General features: G+C 40.6%; 1 protein-coding gene across 1 annotated transcript in view; it reads right to left on the bottom strand.

Annotated features, from left to right (window-relative positions):
• CUBN (cubilin) overlaps positions 1-18905 on the bottom strand; it is a 219340-nt gene that overhangs the window by 159128 nt on the left and 41307 nt on the right. The window contains exons 22-26 of the mRNA XM_034760353.1: positions 18388-18518; positions 7303-7489; positions 2597-2757; positions 1430-1611; positions 607-763 (exon numbers count right to left, since the gene is read on the bottom strand). Of these exons, the coding sequence (XP_034616244.1) occupies positions 607-763; positions 1430-1611; positions 2597-2757; positions 7303-7489; positions 18388-18518 (818 nt within the window). The remainder of the gene's footprint in view (positions 1-606; positions 764-1429; positions 1612-2596; positions 2758-7302; positions 7490-18387; positions 18519-18905) is intronic.

The raw sequence follows: 18905 nt of genomic DNA, 5'->3' as shown, positions 1-18905 counted from the left end.
ACAAATGCTTTGAACAATGAAGTTCTCAGAAATGTTCCAGATGGGCTGTACTAAAATCTATGGACCAGATTCCCCATTACATTTGAAGGGGGTCAAAAGGATCTGGTTGTGGCTCCTTGATCTTCATCCACCTCACCCCAGCAGAAATTACAGCAGCAAAGGGGCTAATTTATCTTCCACCATTGGCAAAATGGCTGAACCCTACACCAACGGAAGATCAGGAGTAGCTGCGCACTATTCCATTGTGCCCCTCCCATCCCCGCACCAGCCCTGGAATGGCCCTGACACACACCCTCACACACATTCGGTCCTTAATGAAAGAGTAGAAGGGGCAGCAGACGTAGGTGGCAGCAGAGCCAACTCTACCTACTTTCCATCAGAAGACATTTCTCTTATGTTGGGATTTGCAACTAGCTATCTCTGTCCATTTTAAATCATCTGCCCTAGCAGACCAGAGAATCTAGCCAAATGATACAATACATGCACAATCTTTCCTGGAAGAGAATTCTGCTCACAAATGAGACCAGAGGATACAATAAAAAGTTTGTAGAACCAATACTGGCATTCTAGCAACTTGCCGCTCTCACTCTTCTTGTTCATACTTACTCTGCTTGTACTCAGCAAGGAAACCTCTACCTTCAAAATGACCATCTGTCCTTAGTTTCACATATAAAGTATCCCTGGTGGAGCGGATTGACTCGGGTATCTGATTCCCACAAAATTTACCCAGCATCTTAGCACTGCTACTGTTGCCATCATATACCTTTGAATAAAGAGAGATATAAAAATCTTGAGAGATGATGATAGTAGTGAAAACTATTAAACTTAACACATTTAACTGATCTCTCATATGTAAAGTAAAGGAGAACGAAGCGATCACATTTTATGGGGAAAGTTATATATGGAAAAACAGTATAAAGAGACAAACTTTCTAAAGTGACATTTCAATTTGCTCTTAAATCTCTCTCTCTCTCTCTCACACACACACACACATCCTGTACCCTCCTCTGTCCCAAGATAAATAATCCTCTCCATAACTTTAAGGGTGGCATTCAGGATGGAATTTCCCTACTTTAGAACTGTTCACTTGGTGTGAATCTCTCTCTCTCTCTCTCTGTACATGGGCACTAACACTGTGCTCCCTCCCCTAGTGGGGGTGCTGAGAGCCACTGAACCAACCGTAAACCCTATATATAATGGAAACCACTTCAAGTCAGGGGGCGCTGCAGCACGCCCCGCACCCTTAGTTCCAGCACCTATACCCCACATCTGAAGGGTGATCAGATGTCCCAAATTTATAGGGACAGTCCTGATTTTTGGGTCTTTTTCTTATATAGGCTCTTATTACCCCCCCAAACCCTGTCCCGATTTTTCAGACTTGCCGTCTGGTCACCCTAATCTGAGGAAGAGAGAGAGAGACTGTACATACAGCAAGGTAATCAGAGCTACATTTTGGATGAAATTCCAAGTGGAACTGTTTAAACTGGATTTCAAATAGGCTGCCTCGGCTTGACTTCAACAACCAATAGCATTCTGAATTGTGGTAATAAGGCATGGGATAGTTGGGAGACATGAACATGTCAGATGAAGTTGTGAGGGTCCCACCACAGCCTGAAAAAAACAAAGAGAACCATAATTAACTGCATTCAACCTCACCAGTCTCTCTCTCATTAAGAGATTTTATGCTTAGTGCTCTACTCTGCTACTGTAACTCTCCTTTACCCAGTGAAATGCTTCACAGCAGGGGGCTACCTCACAGGATTATACACTTTAGAGCCCCTTGGGAAAATTCTAACCTCAAGCAAGAGACATGTCCTGCTAGAATTACACTTCAGGAAAAGTACAAATCATCTGCTAATGAATGTATTACATCCATTAGCATGAGACTTTCCATGGTTACTGATGCCATGGCAATGAGTTTATAGCTCTTTTTAAAGGGACTTTAGGTTTATCCTCATATTTTCCCTTCTTCCTTGCCATAATTATGTGACAGAAAATAGCAAATATACAATAATAACTGCACCTCGATAACACTTTTCCCTGGGGATCTTAAAGCATTTTATGAATATTAGCTAATTAATCCTAACAGCATTCTTTCGAGATAGCTATTACTATACAAACAGTAACCTGAAGACATGAAAGGATAAATGATTCACCAAATGTCTCATAGTAAGTCAAGGACAGAGACAGCAACAGAACCCAGGAGTCTTATCTCCTACTCTGCTGTTCTAATACTAAATCCTGCTCCACTGCCTTCCCACGCTGTAGCTCAGCCCCACTTCTGTTAGCACCATTACACCTAACAAGCACAGAAACAAAGGATACAGTGGAAGTTAAAATATAAACTAGAATATGGTGTGTCATAAATCACTTGGAGAAAAACCCTTATTTACCCAAGAACAGGAAATATAGATCCCTGTTCTAAACTGCTTGAACTTGTGTTGCCACTAATCAGTTAAGTTTGGGGGAAAGTATTTAAAAGGGATTCAGGATGCAGTTAGGTGCAGGGGAAGTGGAAAACTGCACAGAGAAAAAGGATAAAAGATCTAGCAAAAAGATTGGTCAAATAGTTCCACCCTTGGCATTCTCATTTTACCTGTTGTGGTACCATCCCAGTAAGCTGAAAATCCAGTTCTTGTGCCATATACATCACTTACAAATTTTATCCATAGCCTGTTACTATGGGAGATGATAACAGGAGGCAGAGTTGAACCACAGTACTTTCCAAGGACTGGTGATGTTTCATAGCCTCCATCTCTAGAATGAAACAGAAGAAAGGTCTTGGGCCACACAGGTAAAGAGTGAGAAGAGTAAATGAAATGTCTCCTGGGATTCCTTCAGCTTTGTCTTTAGCAGGAATACATTACCAACTACTGAAGGGTGCAAGACGTCTTAATCAACTACTCACAAACCACTTGCAAGCACTTTGGCCCAGCTTGTGAAGGTATTTAGGCATTGCTGCACTCAGCATTGCAAGGCCTAAATGGTTTAGTAACCTCTCTCTCATTTCAAAAGCCAAAATTTTATTGAGAGCTCATGAGATTTAGGTTCCTAAGTCCCTTTTGGAAATGAGATTTAGGGCCCAAAATCTTAAGTTAAATTAAGCAGTGCAACACTGAGAGCAGCAATGTCTAAATATCTTCGTGCCTCCTGAATATGCTGGTCTTCAGGACAGTTATATTTCTGTGTGCGCACACACACACACAGAGGATTTAAAAAACAACCCGAGGTGCCATTTTAATATGTCACCGCCAAAGTAGAGCTATATTTTAAAGAGAGAAATCCTGTTTCTACTTGTTTTTGTTAAAACATTCGGTTTAGCCTTGTTATGATAGAAGGTCTGTTCTCCCCTCTTACCCCACTGAGGAAGACTTAAACAACTGTCTGATATCTCAGGTTGATGTGGTTTCAGAACTATGAAAATGCCTCCTCTGACCCACATCCCCATCTGCTCAATTTTAATATTTCCTCCTAACTACCAATTTACTGTAGTATTAAAGATTACATCAGTCCAGAAACTGGGCCAGATCCTCAGATTGAATAAAATTACATAGGTCCACTGAAGTCAAATACTTGCGATAACACATTCTGCATAACTCCATTCAAGTCAATGGAGCTATGCAGATTTACACCAGCTAAGGATCTGGACCACTCAAAAACTTCATTATCAATGTTTGCAATGTCTTCATGATGCCATCAGTGTACTGTCACTGAGGGAGAACAGTACCATTGATGTGCAGTGGATTATAATGCTCAACAGAATCAAAGGTAACAATGCACTCAGCTCTACTCTTCAGAGCAGTAATGATTTATAGTGCTTAAATATGTAAGTGCACACAATGCTTTACAAAACATGCAACTGTGCAACATAAGAACGGTCATACGGGCTCAGACCAATGGTTTAACTAGTCCAGTATCCTGTCTCTGACAGAGGCCAGTGCCAGATGGCAGTTGGAGGTTTAGGGTCACCAGAGCATGGGGTTGTGTCTCTGACCATCTTGGCTAATATCCATTGATGGACCTATTTCTCCATGAATTTATCTAATTCTTTATTGAATCCATTTATAATTTTGGCCTTCACAACATTCCATGGCACTGATTTCCACATTTTGACTGTGTGTTGTGTGAAGAAATACTTCCTTTTGTTTGTTTTAAACCTGCTGCCCATTAATTTCATTGGGTGACCCCTTGTTCTTGTGTAATGTAAAGGGGTAAATAATGCATCCCTATTCACTTTCTCCACACCATTCATGGTTTTATAGACCTCTATTATCTGTCCTGAGTCAACTCTTTTCTAAACTGAATAGTCCCAATCTTTTTAATCTCTCCTCATATGGAAGCTGTACCATATCTGTAATCATTTTCATTGCCTTTCTCTACACCTTTAACAATTCGAATGTAACTTTTTTGAGATGGGGTGACCAGAACTGCATGCAGTATTCAAGGTGCGGGTGTACCATGGATTTATATAGTGTCATTATGACATTTTCTATGTTATTATCTATTCCTTTCCTAATGCTTTTTGGACAGCCACTGCATATTGAGCAGATGTTTTCAGAGAACTATCAATGATGACACCAAGATCTCTTTCTTGAGTGGTAACAGCTGAATTAGAACCCATCATTAACATGCATACATGCATACATGGGCTTGGCCTGCATCCCTTTGCATTTATCAACATTGAATTTCATCTGCTGTTTTGTCACCCAGTTTAGTGAGATCCCTTTGTAACTCTTCACAGTCAGCTTTGAAATTAACCAGCTTGAGTAATTTTGTATGTCTTCATTTTTGCCACCTTATTGTTCATCCCCACATCTTCCAGATCATTTATGAATATGTTGAACAGCACAGGTCTCGGTACAGATCCTTGTTGGACTCTGATATTTACCTTTCTCCATTGTGAAAACGGACCCTTTGTTTCCTATCTTTTAACCAATTACTGATTCATGAGAGGACCTTCCCTCTTATCCCATGACAGCTTTCTTTGCTTAAAAGCCTTTGGTGTGGGACCTTGTCAAAGGCTTTCTGAAAGCCGAAGTACATTATATCAACTGGATTACCCTAGTCTGCATGGTTGTTGATTCCCTCAAAGAATTCTAATAGATTGGTCAGGCGTGATTTCCCTTTACAAAAGCCATGTTGACTCTTCCTCAACATATTGCGTTCATCTGTGTCTGATAATTCTGTTGTTTATTATAGTTTCAACCAATTTGTCTGGTACTGAAGTTAGGCTTACCAGGCTGTAATTGCCAGAATTGCCTCTGGAGCCTTTTTTAAAAAAATAGGTGTTACATTAGCTACTTTCCAGTCATTTAGTACAGTCTGATTCAAATATAGGTTACATACCACAGTTAGTAGTTCTGCAATTTCCTGAGTTCCTGGTAACTTACTATGCTTTAATTTATCAATTTGTTCCAAAACCTCCTCTATTAACACCTCAATCTGGAACAGTTGCTCAGATCTGTCACCTAAAAGGAATGGCTTGGGTGTAGGGATCTCCCCCACATCCTCTGTAGTGAAGACTGATGCAAAGACATCATTTAGCTTCTCTGCAATAGCCATTACAAACATTGAATCTATCTCCCCTTGTAAGTATTCTCACACTTCTTATCAAACTGTCTGTACTGGGCTATCTTGATTATCGCTTCAGAAGTTTTTTTTCTCTTACTTAATTGGCCTCCCAGAGTTGGTAAGACAACTCCCACCTGTTCATGCAGGTATGTGTGTATATATATCTCTGTATGTGTGTATATATATCTCCTCAATATATGTTCCATAGCCCACGAAAGCTTATGCTCTAATAAATTTGTTAATCTCGAAGGTGCCACGAGTACGCCTGTTCTTTTTGCAGATACAGACTAACATGGCTGCTACTCTGAAACCTGGAATAGCCTCGTTTTCCTTGTGTGCCCCTTTAGCACCTCAGTCATCCAATAGCCCCACAGATTGTTTGGTAGGCTTGCTGCTTCTGATCTACTTAAAAAAATGCTGTTAGTTTTTGTGTCCTTAGCTAGTTCTTCTTCTAATTCTTTCTTGGCCTGCCTTATTATTCTTTTACACTTGACTTGCCAGAGTTTATGTTGCTTTCTATTTTCCTCATTAGGATTTCACTTCCAATTTTAAAAGATGCCTTTTTGACTCTCTCCACCTATTCTATTCTGCTGTTTAGCATAGCTGGCATTTTTGGGTCATCTTACTGGGTTTTTTTATTTGGGGGCATATGTTAGTTTGTGCCTCTATTACAGTGTTTTAAAAATAGTCTCCATGCAGTTTGCAGGTACACCTCTACCTCGATATAACGCTGTCCTCGGGAGCCAAAAAAACTTACCATGTTATAGGTGAAACCGCATTATATTGAACTTGCTTTGATCCACCAGATTGCGCAGCCCCACCCCCCTGGAGCACTGCTTTACCGCGTTATATCCAAATTTGTGTTATATCGCGTCATATCGAGGTAGCGGTGTATTTAACCTTTGTGACTGTCCCTTTTAATTTCTGTTTAGCTTCCTCATTTTTGTATAGTCCCTCTTTTTGAAGTTAAATGCTACTGTGGTGGGGTTCTTAAGCATTTTTCCGCCTACACAGATATTAAATTTAATTACAGCATGGTTGCTATTACCAAGCAGTTCAGCTATATCCAGTTCCTGGACCAGATCCTATGCTCCACTTAGGACAAAATCAAGAATGGCCTCAATCCTTGTGGGTTCCAGGACTAGCTGCTCCATGAAGCAGTCATTTGTGGTGTGAAGAAATTTTACCTCTGCATCCTGTCTTGAGGTGACATATACCCAATATGAGGATAGTTGAAATGAAGCCACTCTAACCTCCCTGTGCATTTCACAGTCACTATCACCGTCCTGGTCAGGTAGTCAGTAGTAGATTCCTACAGCCATATCTTATTGTTCAAGCATGGAATTTCTATCCATAGAGATTCCATTATTCAGTTTGATTCATTTAAGACTTTTTACTTTATCTGCCGCTATGCTTTCTTTCACTTATAGTGCCTCTCCCCAACCAGTACAAAAAGAGATGGTCCTTCTGCTGAGGAGTTGACAAGCCCCACAAGAATCCATTCACTTACCCTGACAGCTGGAATTTATCCAGGGCCATCACAGGTCAGAAACATAAGAATGGAATAGGAAGGAGGGAGCAACAAGGTTTTATTTCTAGTTCACTATCAAACCCTTTCTTGCCAGTTCCAGGTACATTTCAGGCTACAGTTTCTTGTTCAGCCTAAATAGATTCTACTTCCTTCCCTTGGTTGCGATCAGAAATGAGGATAATAGAACTAAATGGGCTTGCCTGATTTCCACATAATCCATTGAACAAAGCTTATTCCCTTCCAAGGTGAAGTTGGTGAAGTGCAGCACAATCTGTTTGTTGGTTTCCACTCTGATCCTGTATATGCACTCTGTCTGGACAGGATAGTTTCTGGGGTAGTTTGGAGATGTCAGCACACCAGTGGCATCAGTGTATTGATGGGAGCACACTTTTAAAAGAAAGAAGCAGAGCACACAGTGACTTGAAGATACATCAACCACAAAGCGTCATTCCAAAGATGTCTGTTGGTTATGAAACAGTTTAAAGCACATATTTAATTAAAAATAAATATCTATTTCTGACAGACAGGAGACCAAACATCCTGATCTACTCTATATTGTAACTTATCTTGGAAAAATATTATTGATGGAGCTCTCAATTTAAAATAACCCATCAAACCAAAAACAGAATCCAGGATGTATAAGGGATTTATTGTACTTGATTTGACACATTGATTGTTTAAGTAAAACTTTCTTTAATCAATGTGCATACAAAAGGCAGAGGTGGTGGTAGTATGTGTGGTGTTGTGGAGGGTTAAGATCTTTCTATTTGCTAAACAGGCTTTGATCTAACACTGGGAGACAGGAAAAAAGGACACTGTAATGGCTAGCTTGATGATCTACAGTCAGCACAAGGTGCTGCCTTTGAGTCCTGAACGTCTGAGCAACAGAGGCTTAGAAATCTACCGCGCATTCACTCTCTGTGTGAAGAGAACAGGAGTACTTGTGGCACCTTAGAGACTAACAAATTTATTAGAGCATAAGCTTTCGTGGGCTACAACCCACTTCTTCGGATGCATATAGAGTGAAACATATATTGAGGAGAATCAAACTGAGCTATCTTGATTATCACTTCAAAAGTTTTTTTTCTCCTACTTAATTGGCCTCTCAGAGTTGGTAAGACAACTCCCACCTGTTCATGCTCTCAGTATGTGTGTATATATATCTCCTCAATATATGTTTCACTCTATATGCATCCGAAGAAGTGGGTTGTAGCCCACGAAAGCTTATGCTCTAATAAATTTGTTAGTCTCTAAGGTGCCACAAGTACTCCTGTTCTTTTTGAGGATACAGACTAACACGGCTGCTACTCTGAAACCTGTGTGAAGAGAACATCTCACATTGCTCTCAGGTGGCCTCCATTGGGCTAAATTAGGAGCAATGTTGATTTTCCTTTCTAACATCCTTTTTCTGTTTACCTAAGTCATGAAGGGGCACCTGACTGGTCACATTCTACCTGAAGGAAAGCATAAAATCCCTGATTGCCAGGACCCAGCTGTTCTCTCCAAGATACAGTTCTAGAATGAGTTACATCCATCCCTCCTGGACCAACAAGAGGGCAACCATGACACTGAGCCTTGGCATGAGGTGGAAAATGGGATGGAGAAATGAGGGGATTTGAGAGAACCTCCGCAAAAAGAGAGAGTAAAGGCTCTGCAAAAGTTCAAACTCTTGCTGTAGGACAGAATATAAGAGTAATGGCATGCATGATAGATTTCATGGAATGTTTCATATGTAGTCATCATGGTTACACTAATTACAACTTACAGCCTAAGCAGATAGTAGAGTGCAATGACTAACTTTAACCATTTTACCAGGCCTTAACAGACCTCTGAAACCTAGTTGTAACAAGCTACTGCTACAGTTTAATGCCCTATACTTTACATAGTAGTGTAAGAACTGATGCAAGCCACAGGTCCTTCATATAAGGAATATCAGGATCACCATTCTGCTCTTAGTAATTTCATAATTATAACATTTAACTTCTTAAAACCTTTTGAAATGTGCATATTTAGCTTTCTGAAATACTACTTATGTCAAAAGAGAGCAAAAATCCTATGACCAATCTGAGGGATAAAAAGTGAAAAATTCCCTCTGTATTTTAATTATCTAGAAAGATTAAATATGCCAAATGTGATCTAATTAATGGTTTCTAAACTGACAGTACAATACTGAACTCTTGCTTCAATCCACTACTGTGTTAGCCCTCTTTACTCTTCCTGCTGCTATGATTTACTCTGCCAATCTCTCATCAAATGAAAAGCTAACTTATGTGATCAGAAATTTGACGTGCACATCTTTTTACATGGCTCATACTCAGTACAAATGAGTTGGGGGCCGCGTCCTACTTCTCCCCCCTCCTTCCAGCGCTTGTGCCGTCATGCAGCTGATTAGCTGATTAGCGCAAGCCTCAGAGGGAGGGGTGAGGAGGAGGAATGCGGCGTGCTTGGGGAAGGGGTGGGTCCAGGGTGGGGATTTGGGCAGGGATTTGGGGAGGGATCCAATGGGGTGGTGAGGGGGCAGGGCAAGCGTGGGAATTTGGGGAGGGATCCAATGGGGAAGTGAGGGGGCAGAGTCGGGGCAGGGGGGGCATGAGCCCCCTCCGCCTGTGTGCTGGAGGGCAAAATATCAGAACAATTCGCGTCCTGACTGAACATCGGTCAGGACGCAGGACAAACCAGTAAATATCGGGACAGTCCCGATAAAATCGGGATGTCTGGTCACCCTATGCTCAAATGCATGCATGTAATTTTAAGGTCAAGTTTGGTCACCTTCAATGAAATCTCTGGTACTTCATCAGTCCAATGTGCAATACCCTCACAAGTGCTACCAACTTTCATTATTTTATCATGAATCTCATGATATTTGGCATTTTTCTTCAAGCCTCCAATCTTAAAGTCAGCTGATTTTGTGATTTTATAAAGGACGTTTCTAGCCCTCATGTTGTAGATAGAAGCTCAAAAATGTGTATCAAGTGTATCCTAAAGGCTCAAAAACCAAAAGGCAAAAAAACCCCAAGCCCTCAAAATGTTTAGGCCAGTGTCATGATTATTTTTGAGCCTGGCTCATGATTTCTGAGTGCTTGGGACTGGCAATATTGCATATTCTGAGACCATGAATGCCAGGTTCTAGTCTGGAGAGTATTAAAATGGTTATGTTATGACGTAATTTGCAGTGTGAACATTAACCATCCATTTTAAGAGCAACCACTGCAGTCCCTCAAGGGAGAAGATATTCCAGTTTCCCTGCGTCACTAAAGTTTTCTTCCCTGAAAGGAATCCATTTTCAAACCTGGGTGGCGATCCAAATCAGAAGTTATTTTTTGTTCCACATTTTGCACCAGAACTCAAAGATTGAAGGAGAAACATGACAGATCTTATAGTAACTGTCTCACCCACATCAGTCCTCCAGCTCAACTACATAGAGCCAAGAACACATTTAGGATACACTGCTGTAAAGATTATAAAAAGAGCAAATGTGCCAAATGGCCTCACTTACTTACATGTGCATCAGCCAGCAAAACTACTATTGTTCACATTATTCTGGTTTCAGCTGAAGAATGGGTACTCATCTTTTGCATCACCTCACTACACAGCATCAAAAAGTCAGATTTTTTTGAAATGAGCTAGCTTCAGTTTGCAATACTAATGCGATCAATTAAAATTATTAGGTAAGCAAGCAAGAAAGAGGAACTCTGGACCCTTTGCCAAGTTTCAGAATGCCTGATGCCATGATGAAATTAATACAAGACTGGAAAAATATGTATTCCCGTTCATTTTAAATATACTACTCAAGTTCACTAAAGAAAGAAGAAAAGAGTATTTGTCCAGAATGATCACACATCTTTCTTTGCCAGTGTGTGAGGTTTTCGAAACCCATTGAATCTGGTTCTGGTTTCAGTACAACATTAATGTTTGCTCTGCTAGAAAAGGCTGTAAACTACTTCAACCTAATATAACATTGCCAAGATGAATACTAATAAAAAAGTTAGGTTTCATGTTTTCTTTCTCATGCAGCCATGCACAGCGCAGAAAATTATGTTACTGTCTGTTCCAATAAAGGGATATTCATTGGTTGCCATGATACCTATTAATCCAAAGCAAAACTCAAAGTATTAAATCATCGGTAAAATTGTGATTTTTCTTTTAGTTTGATCTTCCACTGCCAAAAAAGAATACAGATTCCCTAACACTGAGCTCCTTATGTCACGTTTAGGCATATTTACAAAAACGAAAAAGAAGCCACCTCTCTACATGAAGTGTATTCCTCTCCACAGGCAGTAGATAAAGCACATCTGCACTCAAGAGCCTGCTGCTGGCAGGCATTAACTGACTTAATTTTTACTAACCACAGCTGAGGATGAGAAGGAGAACAAAGGTCCTTTGTAGAGTGTTTCAATCCCGTTATTCAGAAACACTAGCCACAGCAATTTAAACTGAATCTCCATCCCTCCTTGACTTCTCCTTGTATATCTGCCATATACAACATTCAATTCCCATCTTTGCCCGCTCAGCAGGGGAAAAGCTCCATCCCTCTCACCCCGCAATTGGAATTACTGATAATGTCCATTGAAATGTTGTCTTAGAGTTGAATTTACACTATGCTATCAACTAGAAAGTTAGACATACATGTCTACATTTTCTCTTTGGTAATACTTGTGCACCCCTTCTGAAGCCCATGGGTTTCACGAGTCTAGCGGAAAGCAATATTTGACCCAAAAAGTATAGAAAAGAAAAGAATTGGTGCTGGGATTGTTCATGATCATACTCTATAACTACCTTCCAGGTAAGAGGGAAAATGTAAGGAAAGAAATTATTCACAATCTCAGATAATAATAGGAAAGGAAGCAATACAATGAAACAAAGGAAGGAAATGTTCATGCTAGAGATGAGGGTGCTGATAGGAGTCTGAAGCCATATTTTCTTTTGATACAAATTCATTTCCGTTTGAATAGCTCATATTTGATGGGAGATAAGGCCGGCAGATACAAATTAATCTGACAAAAAGTAATGCCACGCCCTTGCCAGCCACAGGCTGGATTGTCAGTAAGCGAATGGTTTTCATAAAACGCGTGTACCAGCACCACAGTTAAACCAAAGTTAGACTGTCCAGCTACCAACGTTATAATATCCAGCTACCTCCTCCTTTAACTCTGGTCTCTCTGATCACTCAGTGCCATCTTCTCTTAGTCCTACAGAAGCTGAGAAATTTCAAACGATAGTCATAGTCACTCCCATCATTACCCAGATGGGAGGGATGTGGAATATATATGTCAAATATGGAATTTGGGAACAAAATTTTCATCCAGAAAGCAACTGGCACAAAAACATGATAAAAGCTCTTGCTAAGAGCGACTAGCTAAAGCTCCACAAAGGAAAGAATGAAATGTAATCTTCTTTGACTAAAAACAGAACAGGTATTTGTGAATAAATAAAGGATAATTCAATACATATACGGGGCCCAATCCTGTTCCCACTGAAAGTTACGGCTGGATCCTGCAAGGTGCCAAGCCCTCTGTCCCCAGTCAGGATTGAACCCTTTGAGAGTTTGGCCGTTGATTTCATTTGGGAGCAAGACAGGCTCACTGCATGTTGTCTAAATGTGGTTTAGCAAGCAGAGATGGGAAAAGAGGCTGATACTCAGATTCTATCTGTCTGTCTATCTATGCTGATATTTATATAGCCTTCACCACATTCAGAGGTCCTTTTCATTTGGGCCCTAGACTCTAAACTTCTATCCAAATATCAGCTTGTTTCCTATGAGACCATTTCCCTGAAAGTCAAATAGATGACTCAAGTAATATAGTAGAGGGAAAGCCCAGGTTCTGTTGCTAGGGCAAGACAGTTCCAATGAACAAGGTACATGTTTAACAGCTGACTATTACTCAGGTGGTATTTGGCTGGCCAAATAGCACTCATGTTCCTACTATCTGGTATGCTTATCCCCACTAGCTCACAGAGTTCAGGAACTTTCCAGATAGTGTTCCATGCTCCAGGCTACATATTCCAGTGTTCTGTTTGCTTTTTTGACCGGAACTATAACTTATACTGATGATATCAAGGTTCAGTCTGCTGTTATTCTAGGGCCGTGTTATCAGAACTAATAATAAACATATCACAAATAATACATGACAACAAAAACACTCTCCCCTACACTATAAAGATGCAAAAAGGAAGTTTTATTTTACTCAAAAGTGCCCTTTCACTCGTATTTGTTCACTTTTATACGATAACATTGTTCATCTTTTCAATAGCTCAGTCTCTGTAGAATAATTTAAGGCCACTACTCTTCTAGTCTTCCCATTGGAACATCTAATATAAACCAGAACTACTTTGACCTGTTCTGATATTGATTACAATGCAGCTGGCTCCCAAATTGTAGCTGAAAAAGTATGGAAGATACTTGTTGCACAAGAAACATGATTAGAACCACATTTTCTTAACAGGAAAAAAAAATGTTAGACTTCAAAAAATCCACAGCACTGGTATATATCCTCTTCTTTTCTCAAATATAAGTACATACTGCCCATGCATAACTGGATAGGTATGAAATGAATATCAATCTTAAAGATAGAAGACTTAACATTTGATATAATTTGATGGGAGTGGGTAATTGCATCTGTTAGCTAAATCCCCCTAATTCAGCGTGTGTGTGTATTTCTTTTACACCAAGGCAGCTTCACAGTTCTTTGTTCTAAGATTAAAAATGAACATCAGCAGCTCAGCATTCATGAGCAAATTTACAGTAATATTTTGTGTGTGCAAAGAACAAAAAAGTATTTTTATAAGGAAACAGATTTTAGTTTCAGTTTTCTAAGGGGTTATTATTAACAGACAGCCAATGTTAGAAGGTTTAGAGAATTGGTTTGGTTCAGATAAACAGCCAAAAGTGTTGATAGTTATCTGATGCTTGTCCATACTTATCCAAACTGTAGTAATTGAGCTGAAAAAACAAATTGTTCTGGAAATTATATTTCCAAGTTTAGGTCAGATTAAACAGAGAGCATTAGCTCTTTTGTGATATTTCTGCATGAAGCCCCAGCTTAAATCAAGACATGTACATAGAAGTGTAATATAAACTGTAGAGGAGATGGGGGAGAACAAGTAGCCATACATGTTCAGACATCCAAAGTGGTTCAGGTATGGTTTCAATTTTTGGTGACGATTTTAGTTAGTTCTTATTTCATCCAACCATGGTCACCATCTCCAGTCATTATAAATGTTAAATAGAAAAGGGCTCCCTAGAATGCTGCAACTTCCCTTAGAACTGCCCATCTACCTCTGAATTAGCTTGCTTTTTCAAGCTAAGCCCTTGCTACTACAGCACCACCAGATGAATATTGGTACAGACACACTATGCCCATTATAGGAATTTGCTGCATGCTGCAGCACTCACTAAATCCTGGATGCCCTCTGGGGAAGGAAGAATTCCTGCCCTTTGCAAAAGGACATTTTAAATCTGCCTTTTTGTTTGTAAAAGCTTCTTTGAAACTTGTAGGAGGCTATCATTTATCATCTGGGAGTTCAAACCCTAAGAGTCCATTCCTATTCTCCTCTATAAACTTCAGTTTAAGTTTTCATTAGATGAGGGGTTCTCAAACTTCATTGCACTGCGACCCCCTTCTTACAATAAAAATTATTACACGACCCCAGGAGAGGGGACCGAAGCCTGAGCCCACCCGAGCCCCACTAACCTGGGCGGGATGCAAAACTGAAGCCCAAAGTCTTCAGCCCCAGGCAGGGGCCTGTAACCTGAGTCCCAACACGCAGGGCTGAAATCCTCAGGCTTTGGCCTTGGGTGGTGAGGCTCGGGCTTCGGCTTCAGCCCTGGGCCCCAGCAAATTCAAGCCAGCGCTGGCGACCCCATTAAAATGGGGTCACGACCCACTTTGGGGTCATGACCAACAGTTTGAGAACTGCTGTATTAGATTATTCTGATTTATATGTAGCCAAATTTTCATAAGAGGACAAATAATTGTCTCGCATGATTTTGGTGCACCCACTATGAGACACCTAGGGTTTCATTTTCAGAGGTGCTGTGGACCCACAATCAGAGATGGCAGTTCCTCAGTCTGAAAATCAGGGCCTAAGAATCTCTAGTTGGGAACTCCAAACCAAGACATACCAAATGATTATGAACACTTCTGAAAATGTTGATCTCATTAAGCATCGTCAGTTTGCTTGGCAATGTATAACCATAAAAGATGAGATGGTCCCTGCCCCCACGGGTTTATAATCTAAATCAGACATGGAAAGTCAGTTCAGACAATAAAGCACCAGATGAGAGTCCAATCCCCCCAAAAGTGTGGGTTTTATAGATGTTAAAGGGAAAAAGTGACAAGTTTGGTAGTCTTTGTGATGGGAAAAAGATAGAGGAGTCAAATATGAGGCTGTGGCTGTGAGTCTGGGTGATCGTGTTACTGTTGTTAATAGTGACACATATGGCAGAGTTTGGGATGAAAGAGAAGAAATCCAGTTTCCTTCTTGTTGAATTTAAGATGGTGGGGGGACATGGAGGTGAAGATGGCAGGCAGATAGTTGAAGATGTGAAACTGGACCGAAGGGCCGAGGTAATTAGGAGATGTTACAGAAGCCACAAGCTCACCAGTAAGTTTGCCCAGGGAGAGAACACAGAATAGAGCTGAGAACAGAAACTGTCTGAGCACTGATAAATAGCAGGAGCAGCAGTCGGAAAGGGATGAGAAAAACTACGAGAGTTCAGAGACGTGACAAGTAGCTGTTCTGTTCAGAAAATGTTAATGTTATTGCAAAAGGCCATCAGTTAAATGCAACAGTCTGTGAGACAGGGTTGGAGGAGAAAGTCTCATATTAACCTCCAATAGTCACTTACACAAAAGCATGGTTGGACGCTGCAAACATATGCCAATAGACTGTTTTCTTTTAACATGCTCATGCTGATAGTCCAGCAGCTGTAACAGCAGCCTAACAAAATGGAGGGACAGTTTACAATAATAATGTATTGTTTCAAAATAAGAGGAAAGGTTTCATGATTTCTGGGTTAGTAAAAACCCAGAAAGTTTTCATACTCTAAGGTTTTTCTTAGAGAGAGAAAAACTGTATAAATCTGTTCCTACATTAGTTTCAGACTGATAGTAGGTTCCTAGCTGGGATGTTTCCCATTAAATCTTAATTGCTAATGATTTTTCCTCTCTCCATGCCAGATAACTAACGTATGAATGAAGGCAGCTGAGAAAACTGATCATTTGGAAGTAGACGCTAACTGGTGGTAAAGCAAAAGCAATGGCAGGAAGCAAAATCTCTACCAGACCCCCACACACATTCCCAAGAGATGAAGTAACAGGCAAACTGCCTGAGCTGTAGCTGGGAGAGTGGATATTTTGCTCAGAATCGAAAACAAAGGAGAATGGGCAGCTATTTTTTTTTTTTTAAATCAAGACACAATTCTTAAACACACTAACGGCTGTTTTGCTCAGGAACAGTAAACGAGCAGTTACAGGCATTATTCTACTATGGGATCTACATTTATGTCAAGTACAGTAGCACATATAGCTACAGAGATGACATCTATGGACTTTTGATATTTATCTCATTAAAAATACAGCACACATACAACAAACCCCAACTGAAAACCATCTACCTGGGCACACAGATGACCCATGTGGATACAAATTCTAATTACTATTCCCTTCATTCTTCCACCCCTGCCTCTTCCCACTGTTCGCTACATGCACTCTTGGGTATTTTCTATTGCCCGTGAGCTCTACAGGGCCCTACTCTGTGTTGCATAGAACTTAGCACAATGGAGCCCCAACCATGACTGGGGTCTCCAAACACAACTGTAACAGAAATAATAAAACCACAATAATGGGACTACGCACATGAATCTGCTCCACTGAAAGTGAGTAAAGGTGTCAGAATCGGGCCTTTAATGAGGCCTCTGCTTATACCAAACTAATTACTGAAAACAAACACAGAACTAAAACTTGGCAAGAAGAGTTATTGCACTTTTCCTTTTTTAATGCTCTTTGATTAAAATATTTCACTTAAACTAAAACTTTGCACACAGGGGGGCAGCTGTAGACACAGTCAGACTATTTCCTTCCTTGCATAAGGGGACCACCCGTGGTCGCACAGTACAGTCTGTATCTCACACATTGTCTGGGATCTGCTTCTCCACTGGCTGTAACTGCCCCTGCCTGTTTGGAGGTCTTGAAGCAGCTGAATCTCACTACTTCCTGCTACTCTTGTGCCAGCCACTCCAAACCAGCCCAGCCAAAGGCAGTGCTTTTTGCTAGGGTCTTGCTTCAGTGCTAGCAGTAAGAAGGTCGGTTAGCAAGCAAGATCCCCACCTAAATGTGGAGGAACATTTAAAGAATATTGAATGACTGATTTCAGGATCCTACACTCTCACACTTAGTAATAGACAGGCGAGGTGGTGTATCACCAGTGCACACTGAGTCAGCAGGGATATTTAATTTCTAAAACAGAACTGCATTTCAATGGGGCAGGGATTAGCAGTAAAAGGATTAGTAACGAGTGTCGCGTGAGCATATAGCATTTCACCTTGAGGTTGCTGGTTCAAATACAGCTCAGGTCAGTGATAACAAAGTTGCTACCTTCTGAATATGTGTAGGCGACCTCTGAAATGGGCCTGGTGGTTTTAGCACTGTCCAAAGGGTCAGGCAGACATACACATCACAGAAACCCTGCACACTAACCAGGGCTTTTGGTAATGCTCAAAGGTTGGGAGCAGTCGAGGAATGGAGGGCTTGGAGATTGACTTTGCTCCCCAGAAGGTGGCTACTCTGGAACAGATTTCTCTGGCAGGGCAGTGAGAGGAGGCTTGAACTTCCACTGCCATGCTGCATCTGTTCTATAATTAAATAGAGGACTTCATTCTCCAGGATGACACTCCAGCACCTGGTACCCTTTTACCTGTGACAAGCACTCCTGTTCCTGTTGTGTTTGCTTGGGACAAAAAAAAAACCCTGAACAGTCAGTTAAATGTCAATGAGACGTCCGTTCCTATGTCACTTCAGAAAATAATATTCCTAACTACCCTCTGCAGTCCTGCCATATCAGTGATTACAAAACCACTGGTGTTGCCTAGAGACGTTGCTTTCTGCCTGGCTCATCCTCCCCAGCTAGAAAAAGGCCAGTGAACCAAGCTGTAAATAAAGAAGGGTGGAGGAGACAGCAGGGATTCTGGTAATTAAAAGAACAAAGTGTATCTTGTTTTTGTAATGTGAGTTTACAATTAAGGCTTGACAGGATTAATCTGCATAACGCACACACTGCTGTATTACCTGTGGAAGCATTCATGGAGATATAATTAGCTGAGAACCCCTCAGAGGCAATATTGTGATTTGTTACAAAGTACAGCATCATTATGTTGCCACTGCTGGTGAGTGATGGTGGAATTGATCTTCCACAATACCTATAAAAAGTCAAAAGAGATACCATGTATTGAGTACCTATATCAATATTATATAGTATCTAGATTAATAGTAAAGTATTCAATGTTCTCCAGAAGCCTGTAGCTGGGTCATTTTCTGTTGACTTTAGAGGGAGATAGATTGGTCCCCATCGGATTAGTCTTCCAAAAAGACTAGCTAATATGATGAAATAATCTCCATTATAACCCCATATTCACTTGCTCCTTATTTTCCAACTACTGGAAGGATGGCATTTTTCATCTTCTGGCCTCAGCCCAAATTTGTATTTGAAATTTTGAACCAAACCAGCTTAGTTGTTCTTGAGTTATGGGAATATAAAAGTATGTTACCTTTTGTAAGAAAATAAAAATCTATAGTGCAATCATTTT

The sequence above is a fragment of the Trachemys scripta genome, chromosome 2 (genome assembly GCF_013100865.1).
Source record: "Trachemys scripta elegans isolate TJP31775 chromosome 2, CAS_Tse_1.0, whole genome shotgun sequence".
Classification (NCBI taxonomy): domain Eukaryota; kingdom Metazoa; phylum Chordata; order Testudines; family Emydidae; genus Trachemys; species Trachemys scripta.
Note: the sequence above shows the minus strand (reverse complement) of the source record. Positions and strands in the feature narration are given on the sequence as shown.